Source organism: Mandrillus leucophaeus, unplaced genomic scaffold, assembly GCF_000951045.1.
Source record: "Mandrillus leucophaeus isolate KB7577 unplaced genomic scaffold, Mleu.le_1.0 Scaffold1059, whole genome shotgun sequence".
Taxonomy (NCBI): domain Eukaryota; kingdom Metazoa; phylum Chordata; class Mammalia; order Primates; family Cercopithecidae; genus Mandrillus; species Mandrillus leucophaeus.
In genome coordinates this window covers 700,507-714,748 of record NW_012098754.1, presented here as the reverse complement: position 1 = coordinate 714,748, position 14,242 = coordinate 700,507, and the positions used below count along the sequence as shown (strand labels likewise).

The 14,242-nt window shown below is 40.5% G+C and overlaps 1 protein-coding gene across 1 annotated transcript in view; it reads right to left on the bottom strand.

Annotated features, from left to right (window-relative positions):
* LOC105541605 (rho GTPase-activating protein 42-like) overlaps positions 1-14,214 on the bottom strand; it is a gene marked incomplete at its 3' end in the record, with an annotated part of 109,652 nt that extends 95,438 nt beyond the window's left edge. Inside the window, exon 1 of the mRNA XM_011982708.1 lies at positions 14,041-14,214. Within this exon, the coding sequence (XP_011838098.1) occupies positions 14,041-14,194 (154 nt within the window). The remainder of the gene's footprint in view (positions 1-14,040) is intronic.
* Positions 14,215-14,242: the final 28 nt, after the last annotated feature.

The window sequence follows — 14,242 nt, the reverse complement described above, 5'->3', positions numbered from 1 at the left end:
AACTAATAACCCTACAATGGCCTCCAAGTATTCAAATGAAAGGAAGAGTTGCATGTCCCTTACTTTATTATTTTTTAATTTTTACATACTATATATCATTATTATTATTATTATTATTATTTTGAGACAGGGTCTTGCCATGTTGACCAGGCAGGTCTCAATCTCCTGAGCTCAAGCAATCTGCCCACCTTGGCCTCCCAAAGTGCTGGGATTACAGGTGCGAGCCACCGTGCCCGGTCATCCCTCACTTTAAATATAAAATGATCAAACTTCATGAGGGAGGCACAACAAAAGCCAAGACAGTCTGAAAGCTAGGCCTCTGTTGTCAGTCAAGTTATGAATGCAAAGGAAAAGTTCTTGAAGGAAATTAAAAGTGCTACTCCATTTCTCCTAGTTCCATGAGACAGGAAAAAAAAAAAAAAAAGATGACACTTCAGTGAACACACAAATGATAAGAAAGCAAAGTAGCCTTATTGCTGATACGGAGAAAGTCTGAGTGATCTGTAGAGAAGATCAAACCAGCCACAATATTGCATTAAGCTAAAGCCTCATCCAGACCAAGGTCCTAACTCTCTTCAATACTATGATTTCTATAAGACAGGTGAGGAAGCTACAGAAGAAAAGTTTGAAGCAAGCAGAGGTTGGTTCAAGAGGTACAAGAAAAGAAGCCATCCCCATATGATAAATGAGCAAGGTGAAACAGCAAGTGCTGATGTAGAAGCTGCAGCAAGCTCTCCAGAAGATCTAGCTAAGAGCATGGATGAAGGTGGCTACAATAAACAAGAGACTTTCAATGTGGTCATGAAGCCACCTTCTATTGGAAGAAGATGTCTGTAGGACTTTCCTAGCTACAGAAGAGAAGTCAACACTTGGCTTCAAAGCTTCAGGCTGACTCTCCTGTCAGGTGCCCAAGCAGCTGGTGACACTGAGTTGAAGCCAATGCTCATTTACCATTCTGAAAATCCTAGAGTCCTTAAGAAGCATGCTAAATCCACTCTTCCCATGCACTAGAAATGGAACAAAGCCTGAATGACAGTACCTCTGTTTACTGAATATTTTAATCCACTGTGTGGTTAGAGGCCTATTGCTCAGGAAAAAAAAAAAAAGGTTCATTTTAAAATATTACTGCTCACTGACAATGTACTTGGTCACCCAAGAGCTATGATGGGGATGTACAAAAAGATTAATATTGCTTTCATGCCAACGAACACAATATCCATTCTGTAGCCCATGGATCAAGAAGTAATTTCAACTTGCTAATCTTATGATTTAAGAGATACATTTTCTAAGGCTATAGCCGCCATAGATAGCAATTCCTCTGATGGATCTCAGCAAAATACATTGAAAATCTTCTGGAAAGGATTCACCATTCTAAATATCATTGAAAACATTTGTAATTCATGAGAGGAGGTCAAAATATCATTAACAGAAGTCTGGAAAAAGTTGATTTTAACGCTTATGTATGACTTGAAGGGGTTTAAGACTTCAGTGGAGGAAGCAAGTGCAGATGTAATGGCAATAGCAAGAGAAGTGGCATTAGCAGTAGAGCCTAAAGATGTGACTGAATTGCTGCAATCTCAAACTTAAACAAATGAAGAGTTGCTTCTTACAGATGAGCAAAGAAATTGGTTTCTCCATGTGGAATCAACTGCTGGTGAAGATACTGTGAACATTGTTAAAATGACAGCAAAGGATTTAGAATATTATATAAACTTTAAAAAAGCAGCATCAGAGTTTGAGAGGATAGATTCCAATTTTGAAAGAAGTTCTACTATGGGTGAAATGTTATCAAACAGCATTTCATGGTATAGAGAAATCTTTTGCACAAGGAAGAGTCAATCTGTGGGACAAACCCCACTGTTGTCTTATTTTAAGAAATTGCTACAGGAACTCCAGCCTTCACCAACCACCACCCTGATCAGTCAGCAGCTGTGAACATCCAGGAAAGACCCTTCACCAACAAAAAAGATTATGACTTGCTGAAGGCTCTGATGATTGTTAGCATTTTTCAACAATAATGTGTCTTGTAATTAAGGTTTGCACATTTTCTAGACACAATGCTATTGCACATTTAATAGACTATGTATAGTGTAAACATAAGCTTTACATACACTGGGAAACCAAAAAATGTACATAACTCACTGTATTGTGATATTCACTTTATTGCAGCCGTCTGCAATGAAACCTGCAATATCTCTGACATCTGCCTGTATAATAAACAGAGACACATAGGGAGAATGACATGTGACAGTAGAGGCAGAGACTGGAGTGATGCATCTACAAGCCAAGAATACCCTGGATGGCTGGCAACCACCAGAAGCTAGAAAGGGCAAGGAAGGGTCCTCCCACAGAGACCTCAGACAGAGCATGGCATTGCCGGCACTTTTATTTCAAATTTCTAACCTCGAGAATTATAAGAGAATCACCAAGCACGGTGGCTGACACCTGTAATCCCAGCACTTTGTGAGTCCAAGGCAGGTGGATCACCTGAGGTCAGGAGTTAGAGACCAGCCTGGCCAACATGGTGAAACCCCATATGTACTAAAAATACAAAAATTAGCTGGGCATGGTGGCGCACCCCTGTAATCCCAGCTGCTCGGGAGGCTGAGGCAGGAGAATCCCTTGAACCCAGGAGGCAAAGGTTGCAGTGAGCCGGGATCACGCTATATATATATATATGAATAAACTTCTGTTTTAAGCTAAGAAAAAAATCATTAATCTCTCTCTATATAAACTAAATATATCAATGCAGACAGAGGAAATCAAATTTGAAATATTTTCGATATAGAATTATAGGGCTAACAAAATGGATGGGGTGAAAAATGGAAAGAGTTAGAAGGACTCAGTGTTTCCTGAGAAGATTACCAGATGCATGATGTTATAACTGAACAAAAAGGAATACAAAGAGAGCAAGCTGGAGGAAAAGAAAAACTTATTTTTTGACAGATTGAGTCTGATTTGCCTAAAGCACATCGGCATCAGGGTAGTTATATCTCCTAGGCTGGTAAAAATCAGGCCCAAAGTTTAGGAAAATTAGGTCAGGGCTGGAACCCTGGGAGCAGATGTTATCACACAAGGAAAGCAAACAGTCAAAGAGCTGAGAAGGCACCACCAATATTTAAGAGAAAAGAAGAAGAAATAAAATGAAAATGGAAGAGGAGCTCTGAAACATCACAGACTGAGAAACAGGTTCAGTGATGGAGCTGGAACTACAAGAAGTAATAACCTTAGCAAAAGTCACCCCTAAGGAAAACCAGAATTGCTTTTAAAAACTCCCTCCTTAGCTCATATGTCAACATCATTATTTCATGGTACACAGCTTTCCCAAATCTCCCACAAACAGTGTGCCTCTAAAAAAGTCACCTCGATTATCTCTAAAGTCGACGATTTTTAAACAGAATGTCCTTCCTTAAGTTTTCCACAACCAACTTAAAAAAAAAAAAAAAAAAAGGACCTTTTTTTTTTTTCCAGACAGAATTTCACTCTTGTTGCCCAGGCTAGAGTACAATGGTGCAATTTCGGCTCACTGCAACTTCCTCCTCCCGGGTTCAAGCGAGTCTCCTGCCTCAGCCTTCCCTTCCCGAGTAGCTAGAATTACAGGCATGTGCCACCACGCCGGGCTAATTTTGTATTTTTAGTAGAAACAGGGAACGGGGTTTCTCCATTTTGGAAAATGACCTTTTTTTTAAGACAGGGTCTTGCTCTGTGGCCCAGGCTGGAGTACAGTGACGTGATCATGGCTCACTGCAGCACTGACCTCCTGGGCTCAAGTGATCCTCTTGCCTCAGCCTCCCAAGTAGCTGGGACTACAGGTGCACACCACCACATCCAGATAATTTTCTTTTTTTTCTATAGGGACAGGTCTCACTGTGTTGCCCAGACCAGTCTTGAACTCCTGGCCTCAAATGATCCTCCCACCTCAGCTGCCCAAAGTAATGGGATTACAACCAACTTTTAAAACAGTTGGAAGCCTGGGTGTGGTGGCTTGTGCCTGTAATCCCAACACTTTGGGAGGCTGAGGTGGGAGGATGGTTTGAGGCTAGGAGTTGGAGACAAGACAAGGCAGCATAGCAAGACCCTATCTCTACAAATAATTAATTTTTAATTAAAAAATGTTTTAAAATAAATTAACAAAACAGTTGGAAGGCTAGTCTTAGAGTCTTTTGATTCTCTAGTATTACAGAGTAACTTTTTCATAGAAGGAAAAGAAAGTCTAATACAAGTTCCAAAACCATAATGCGTAAATTGTTTTCACAACTGACTTTAATTTGCTTCCCCTTGCTATCCACTCCCACCCTCACCCCTTTTGGGCCCTATCTTTCATTCAGACATTTTAAGGAATGAGGAAATTAAATAAATGAAGAAGACAAAATTCTCACAACAGCGAACTAAACCAATTTACATAGCTCTCATTTGAAAGGGATAATACACTACACAGAATACTTATTTCTATTAGTGCCTTATCACTTCCGTCCACACACAGACACAGACCAGTCTTCCAAATTAAATCATCACTTTTCCTGTATATAAAAGAGAAAACTGAACCTGGGTCTTTCATTTGGATAAGCTCCAGTATATATTTACACACGAGGGAACACTATTTGGCATGTCTTTCATAGAGCAGTAGGCAATATGGCTTTTTAGATTTGCATGAGGAAATATCATAGAAATTCCACTACTGATGAATGCGCCTAACTTCCAAATAAAGGGATGTCATTCCATGTCTACCCACTTTTTTCCAGAGTAAAGCCAAGATTCAGGGATAGTACTATTATTAATCTAACAAGTTTATATACAGGCAGCAGTTTTCCAATTTTTTTTTTACATATTACCTGACATTGACAACCTCCTAGGATGGTTCCCCATTCTTAACAAAATAGAAGCTCCTCTCCAGTATACCCAGAGATGATCACCAAGTCAGATAAACCAACATTGTAGAATGTCATGTTCGGCATTTTAAAAACACCTTTAGAAATTAAGACTTTTTGAGATGAGTGCAGTGGCATGTTCCTATAGTTCCAGCTCCACAGGAGGCTGAGGTGGGAGAACTGATTGAGGCCAGGAGTTTGAGGCGGTAGTGTACTACGATCTTGCCTCTGAATAGCCACTGCACTCCAGCCTGGGAAACACAGCAAGACCCTGTCTCTAAAAATTAAAATAAAATTAAAAATTAGGGGACTGGGCACAGTGACTCACACCCGTAATCTCAGCACTTTGGGAGGCTGAGGCGGGTGGATCATACGAGGTCAGGAGTTCCAGACCAGCTTGACCAACATGGTGAAACCCCATCTCTACTAAAAAGACAAAAAATTAGCTGGGTGTGGTGGTGCACGCCTGTAATCCCAGCTATTCAGGAGGCTAAGACAGGAGGATCGCTTGAACCCGGGAGGTGGAGGTTGCAGTCAGCCAAGATCACGCCATTGCACTCCAGCCTGGGTGACAAGAGAGAAACTCTGCTTCAAAAAAAATAAATAAATAAAATTAAAAAATTTAAAAAAATAGACTTTTACCACAGAATCTAAAAATTGGAACTGAAAATCTGTCATAATTGATTTTACATAAAATAATCTACAATGTGTTATTATTATTATTTTTTGTTGTTGTTGTTGTTGTTGTTTTGACACAGGGTCTTGCTCTGTTGTCCAGGCTAAAGTGGCGTGGCACGATCATGGTTCACTGCATCCTCAACCTCCCAATCTTCAATCGATCTTTCCACCTCAGCCTCCCAAGGAGCTGGGACTATAGGCACACATCACCCCACCAGTTAATTTTTTGTATACTTTGTCGAGATGGGTTTTCATCATGTTGCCCAGGCTGGTCTCCAACTCGAACTCAAACAATCCATCTGCCTCGGTCTCCCCAAGCGCTGGGATTACAGCTGTGAGCCATCACGCCCAGCCACTATCAGCTTTATCCTAGCTTTTCCCCACTATATTTCACGTAAAAATTAAATTAGAAGAATTATTCTCAAAATCCTAGAAAATTCAGGCTTATTTTTCCTCTTTTATGTGTTCCCATGTCTGCAAAAAGGAAAATGGTTGGGACGACTGACAGATTATTAGCTACTATAAGATACCTTACTATTCCACAGTTCACATTCCTTACACACAGTGTTCTATCTGTGTTCCACCAAAACATTTTCTTTAGTATTATAACTGGATTCTTGATAACAGAATCAGAATACTGCAGATATAAAGAATGGAGTATTCTGATTAACCAAATATTCTGGTTAAATGAATCCTAGAGGCCAGGTGTGGTGGCTCACCCCTGTAATCCCAGCACTTTGGGAGGCCGAGGAGGGTGGACTGCCTGAGGTCAGGAGTTTGAGACCAGCCTGGCTAACGTGATGAAACCCCATCTCTACTAAAAACACAAAAAAATTAGCTATGCGTGATAACGGCCACCTATCATCCCAGCTCCTTGGGAGGCTGAGGCAGGAGAATCACTTGAAACCAGGAGGTGGAGGTTGTGGTGAGTCAAGATCGCGCTATTGCATTCCAGCCCAAGCATCAAGAGCAAATGAATCATAGAGAGAAGAATCTACCTTACCGGAAATATCCAGACTGATGTTTAAATTCACCTAGCCAAAGACAAAATAATTAAAATAATTACATTTCCATTGACTGTCCTGGTATCATCCTGCCTCTTTTCCTTTGCTTCAAGGGCCATTAAGGTGAACAAATGTTATGTAAGTTGCTATGCTTATACAAAAACCAGCCATTATAACTCAGAACATGGCAGCCGTAAAACATGGAGTACAGGCCCTGTGCCTTACAGATCCAGGTATTCAGCAAGTGTTTTTATTATTTACTACTTCTTTTTGAGACTGAGTCTCACTCTGTCACCCAGGCTGGAGTGCAGTGGCGCGATCTCTGCTCACTGCAACCTCTGCCTCCTGGGTTCAAGTTATTCTACTGCCTCAGCCTCCTGAGTAGCTGTGATTACAAGTGTGCACCACCATGCCCGGCTGATTTTTTGTATTTTTAGTAGGGACAGAGTTTCACCATGTTGTCCAGGCGGGTCTCGAATTCCTGACCTCAAGTGATCCACCCACCTCAGCTTCCCAAAGTGCTGGGATTACAGCCGTGAGCCACCGCGCCTGACCTCAGTACGTGATTTTAATTTTTAGGATGAAAGTCAGCAAGAAGCAGCCCATGGTTGATGAGGCCTGAATCACTGGAGATATACTATAAGGATTATCAGATGCTGGGCAGAGATTCAGCAGGCTAGAGGAAAAGGAAGACTGGAAGAGCTGCAAGGTGAAATTGGTGGGTGGCAGGTAGAGCTGCAGGGAGGCTGGCACCTGCCTAGAAGGCTGAAATGAGCAGAAATTACCATTTATACCGCAGAGATGGCTGGGACAGAAAAGGTGGCAATCACGGCTCTGGCAAGAAATCAATATTCATGAAAGTGACTTAAGACTAAATAACCCCCCTTTCCTTCAACCTTTCTTATCTATCTAAAATAAACATTTCAGTGTTGCATATCATTTACCTAATGCAGCTTAATCTCCTCATTTTAAAATATTAGGATATTATTTCTGTTTATGAATCTAGAGAAAAGATTTGCCATTCTCCATATACACATTAATAAAACTGCACTTGACACCCAAGCAATCCCGGCCAGGTGCTATGGATCACGCCTGCAATCCCAGCATTCTGGGAGGCCGAGGTGGGTGGATCACTTGAGGTTAGGAGTTTGAGACCTGCCTGGCCAACATGGTGAAACCGCATGTCTACTAAAAATACAAAAAATTAGCCGGGAGTGGTGGCACACGCCTGTAACCCCAGTTACTTGGGAGGCTGAGACAAGACCTGCTTGAACCGGGGAGGCAGAGGTTGCAGCAAGCCAAGATCATGCCACACTGCACTCCGGCCTGGCGACAGAGCGACACTCCATCAAAACAAAAAAAAAAAAGAAAAGGAACCAATCCTAATGTAAGCTTTATCGTTTTCATCTTATATAATCTGAATAATTCTTAAACACCATCATTAACACAATCAGCACTGTACTCTAAGAAATGTTAATAAATGAATGGAGACTTGCTAAATCAGCTCTTCAATGACTTAAAATGTGGCCGTTACCTGAGTTTCCTGCACTATGAAAGTACCTTGATCATAACTGTAATAGGCAGTGCAAAAGGCAGTTATTGCTAAGCCAGTCTCCACTAGACAGGAACTGTTTTTTGTTCCAACAGCAACCCATTCTCTGACCTAACCCAGAAGAGGCCTTTAATTACAACCGGCTGAAAAAAGAAATCTAGGAGAAATAAAGATACTGTTAAAGAGCACCTATTAAACTCATGGAGATCATGAGAAGAGAGGTAAGATGGAAGTAAATAGCCAGCCCAATTTAATTTCACTCTAATGAGCGCCAAGGCTCACATTTAAATTAACACAAGTATAACTGCTTTTACTTGCAACAGGTCTCTGGAAACAGAAACTTAAAGCACCACATTCCTAATCTACTAGTTCCTAAAATTAATTACAGCTCATCTGAAAGATGCAATTACTTCTGCTCATTTAACTTAAATTCTAATGATTATAAGAAGTAAATGAATGGTTGAAGTAATTACACCTCCACACCTCTGATTAGGCTGCCCAACTACACAAGCAAACAACCTTAGTGGAATAAGGGACTCTTTGCCGAATAAACAGGAGTCCACGATGAGTTCCACTTTAAAAAAAAAAAAAAAAAAACCCAACTACGTGCAAATTTAAATAACCAAAAAGAGTCTAAAACCATGGCAGTTCTTACAAAAAGCTAAAGGATGACCAAGTAAACAGGGCAGTAACTATGGGAAGTCTCCAATTTTGTAAACTTGCCTTTTCCCCTCCTTTTAATCTTTCCTTGTGCCACCAAAAATTCTAGTAGCAAAGTGGGCCCAGAACACACACACAAAATCAAAGCTGGCTTAAAAAGTAAAACACTGAGTGAAAAAAGGCTAAGCTGAGTTAGTGAAACACAGAAAATGAAAGGCAGAGGTACCTCATCTTGCCTAAGACATTTCCACCTGCTGTTTGCACTTAGGGTTTTCCTTTACTAAAAACACCTACTTAATTCCCAAATCAAAAATATATCATAGCAGTGTATCTCAAACTGAGGTCTGTGGACACTCAGGGTAGACACCTTTAAGAAACTGTGCTCTCCTCTGGCTAATGCCTTAATTGACTGCGCTGTCCACATCATCAACATAATCGGTGCCATGTTCATTTGGGTCATGGATCACTAGTGCCAGGAACAACTGCTACCAGAACAAAGGCAATATGACCAAGTAATAAACAAATAAAGCTTCTGATGGAAGGAAGGCCATCATCAGGGCAAGAAGATTCTCAAGAACTGCAGGTTGCAACTGGGAAAAGTAGTGAGAAAATGAATCACCAACAACACACCAGATATTATCAGTAACCTCTGAGAAGAAAATTAGCTTCAGCACAATAACATCGTCCATTAGATTAACTAAATGTTGCTGACAAGTTTTGTATTGGTTTCACGATATTGTTTTTATTTACTTTGTAAACTGATTTTCTTTTAAGATTGCATGAATGTTATAAGCATAGAATTATAGTTCCATGCTTGTGTATATTTAATTATCACAAGAAATAATAAATGTATACAAGAGTCCTTTATCTTTTTTTTCCTTTGATCAATACTAAACATACAAGTTTAGAAACATTTTCCAAAAAGCAGACCAAACAGCAGGCCAGTTCCAGCTTAAGGGAACTAGAAGAAGACTGAAATAAGGAAGAAAGGACAGTCAAGATGCTGCAGGCTAGGGTGGAGAAGGAAAGATGATAATGCTCTCCCCACCCAATCAATTCAACTCAATGAGTATAACTCTTGCTATTTATTTCTTTTTTAATTTTTTATTGACAAACAAAAGTGGTATGTATTTATGGTGTACAATATAATGTTTTGATAGACATAACATGATGTTATATATATTTCACACATTGTAGAATGGCTAAATCATGCTGATATGATCATTACCCCATAAACTTATCACTTTTGTGTCTGTGGTTAGAACACTTAAAATCTTGTGGCACTGGGTGTGATGGCTCATGCCTATAATTTCAGCACTTTGGGAGGTGGAGACAGGCAGATCGCTTGAACCCAGGGGTTTGATGAGACCAGCTCGGACAACATGGTATAAACCTTGACTCTACAAAAAATATCAAAAATGAGCCTGGCCTGGTGGTGCATTTCTATGGTCCCAGCTACTGGGGAGGCTGAGGTGGGAGGATCACCTAAGCCTGGGAGGGAGAGGCTGCAGTGAGCCATGTTTGCACCACTGCACTCCGGCCTGGATGACAGAGTGACCCTGTCTCAAAAACATAAATAAATAAAAATCTCCTTGCTACTCAAGTTTCCATTCTGTCTATCTCTGTCTATTCTCTTTTTGTCTCTTTTTGGGGGGTCTGTGTATTCTTACAAGGAGAAAGCTCATTTTACTTAAAGATGACTCTTTGAATTCAAAAGTATAAAGACAAGAAAAAGTAAAGGGTAAATTATATAAAAAATCAATTTTGAAATGTTTCTTTGAATGTAATTCCTAAAAGGAAAAGAAGTTAATAAACAAAAGTAACCCACTCTTTCACAGCTCAAATTTTGAGACTGACACCTGTTAAAAGGATACAGTTCAAAGAATTACATTTGATGAAAAGGGTATAGATGTTCAATCATACACCATTAACTAAAACTATTCACCAGTAAGAATATTTTCAAACATCACTCACAAAATATCTATGTGGCATATAACAAAATGACCAAACAATCCTAATGGTAAGATTGTTATAGATTTTCCTCACTTCACAGGAAAGTTAGGACTAAGAGAGGTAAACTTATTTGCCAACTATCACACTGTACTTGATGACATCAAAATTCAAATCCAACTCTAGGTTAATACACTTAATTAACTATTATCCTTTTTCTCCAAGTGGACATGAATCTGAAACGTAATAATAGATGTTTAAATACACGTTAAGTATCTTAAATGTATTATTTAAAATTGAAATCATCTAGTTCAATTGAAATCTTCTAGTTCAATTTAAAGGAGCCTTCCAAATAGTCTACTGAAGAAATTACAACTTGAACCACAGAGCAAGGAGCATGTGTGACTTATGAGAACGGTCAGGTGTGTATTAACTAAGAGAGTGCAAGCCAAAACTCTCACGGGAAAAGTTAACAACAGGGATAAAAATAATATAATATGCTTGGAAATACATAGATGATTGTCTGCTAAACATTTTACATTAAGAATGCATTAATTGGCCGGGCGCGGTGGCTCAAGCCTGTAATCCCAGCACTTTGGGAGGCCGAGACGGGCGGATCACGAGGTCAGGAGATCGAGACCATCCTGGTTAACACAGTGAAACCCCGTCTCTACTAAAAAATACAAAAAAATAGCCGGGGGAGGTGGCGGGCGCCTGTAGTCCCAGCGACTTGGGAGGCTGAGGCAGGAGAATGGCGCAAACCCGGGAGGCGGAGCTTGCAGTGAGCTGAGATCCGGCCACTGCACTCCAGCCTGGGCGACAGCGCAAGACTCCCTCTCCAAAAAAAAAAAAAAAAAAAAGAATGCATTAATTATTAACAAAAATAACAGTGCAGTGCTTAAAAAAAAAAAAAAAAAAAACTGAAATGGATAATGGATACATCTATTGAAATACTCTGTATAAAGTTAGGGAAGGTGAAGTCCTTACCAGGCAGGAAAGAAAAACAGAAAGGACAGACTGGGGGAAGAAGAGCTCCCTCAGTGGAGAGGGCAGACTCATGGTACAGGGAGGCTCCCACAGTGGAATGGGCAGCCCCATGGTACTCTGCCAGGGGACATGTCTGGGCTAGTGGTCAGGGCAGGGGCAGCCAGTGATAGAACCAAGCAGGCCTCGAATCCTTTTGACATACTCCTCCTATTATCCAAGCAGCTGCAGCCCAGCCTCAGAGCATCCTCCCCAACGGACAAAAGGTGGCTTGGTAGGAAGAAAATCAGTGCAATAGTGTGACTTCAAGGGTTCCTTTGCTCCAAAATCCCTCCTATTTGGCAGCTGCTGTTAGGAATTATTTTACCAAGGAATAAACTATTTTCCTTTTCACAATGAAAGAAGTAATAATCAAATGTTAGTTACAGCAATACACTCTCACCACAAACTTAAGAATCCTAGAAAGACAGCAGGTTGTATATTTAAGTACATAAGCCAAATTAATGATGCAGGGCCTATATCTTCAAAGAGCCTACACTCCCAAGATTTCTTCACTTATGAATGGAAGAACAAACTATAATGATGGGAATCACCTGACTTTTTACAAAGCTAGATTCAACCATCATAATAAAGTATGTAATGTCACTCGTAATATAATGTACCTGTCAGAGCATTTATCACAGGTATGTAAGTATTTTCAACTTCTAAAACACTACAGTTTATCTCAAGCAGAGCGGGGAGAAAAATGTAGAACATCTGGCACCTCCAACAAGAATTGGCTTGGCATTTGGCACTCTGAGGTGCAGCTCTTTTTGAAGAGGCATCATGCTGTCTCAGATGCAAAGAGGTTAGTCCCGTGAGACTTTAACCAGGATTTGCAAGCCAGAGGAAGGACAGTTCACATTAGTGTTTACGCAGGGTGACAAGAATTGCAGACAAACTATATTTTTCACAAATCACAGTAAATGCCATTATCAGTAGTAGCCTCGAATTCAGAAATTAAGTGAATATGGGCATAAAATACATTATCTTTACCTTGGTTAAGTAACACAAGTGGTTAAGTAAATGTTTTAACATTTGGGATGGTTAAAATAAAAGATATTTTGGAGCACACTAATTTCAAGACATCTTGCTAAGCTCCCTCCTTACTGCTAATACGTGTTTCAAAATATAGATCCGATGCTAGCATGGTCTCAGTTTTAGGCACACACATCCCTACCATGTTATACAAAGATGATGCCCCCATATATGTCCTGGGGATTACTAGATCACCCAAAGGTCTCTCTACCTTTTTAAAGTATCTCATTCACCCAGCTTTAAGTGACCAGAGATTCCAGGGCTTCATTTCAGTAGTTAAAACGTCCAGAAACCTCTATTAAGATGCAAATACTTTTCACAGGCTCCTTTGAAGATGGAAAAAAAAAGAAAAAGAAATAAATATTTTTTTTTTTTTAAAGATGCAGATACCTCCTGGGAAAGGTAACAAGCCATATCATGTAGCTGTGCTCAATTCTCTGTAAGAGAAACTCCTGAGTTTCAGATACTCTTAGGTTCTTAGTAATTGAAAGCAAAGATCCAGAGGATACAAGAAGGAGGCAGGAAAATTTGGTCAGGAGGTGTATGGGAAAGGAGGTGGAAGAAGCCCTATATTATACACTATAACAGTCTTTATATTCTATAGATCTTCAAAAGTTCTGATTGGCCTTTAACTCCTGAACTTGCATCCCAATGACACACCCAACACCCACACAATGCAAACCAAAACTAAGACGCACAGAAAACTTGCAGAGTTAAAAGGCACTGGTGCCATGCTGTCTTCGATTATCTTACAAAATGGCAAAACTACAAATGTCTGCTTTTCAAAAAGCCAACTCAATGACTGTGTCCAATGAAGAGCTACTGATGTACGGGAGAAATTTTTAATAACTTTCTTTGAATATCACTAAACTAGCCTAATTTTATCCTTAAGACGAACTCTTGATTACCCCCTTAAGGGCTTTTTTAGTTCAAACTATTAATAGACACAACAATGTTTTTTAAAAAATTTAAAGTCCCCAACATCTTTCTAGGAGCATTATACAACAAGATGACTTTGAACGACTTTCCTCAGGCTATATTCCAGTGCCCTGTAGAGAACTTTCCCTTCCTTGTAGATATGTAAGTAAATAAGTAAAGAACACCTAAGAACAAACTTTGTTGGCCACCAGCAGGGGAGCTCTTCAGCTTTTGTCCCCAAATCCATTCAAACAAAAGAAGCTCCGACTCTTCCAACCCACCCTTCGGACCCGCACCCCGCGGGGACGCTCTGGATCCGGGTGCCCACTCCCCCGCCAGTCCTACTTACTCCTCAACGCCCCAATGAGCAGAGAGCCGTCCTTAATGAGCTCCTTGATGAACTTGTTGGTTCGCTCCAGCTCAATCTCGTGACACTGCAAGCGCTCCCTGAAATCCGGGCTGTCCAAGTAGGAATCGCTGAACTCCAGAGTGGGCAGCCCCATGGCACAGGCGCTACCAGCGGCGGCCGCGGGCACGTCCGGTCCGGCGGT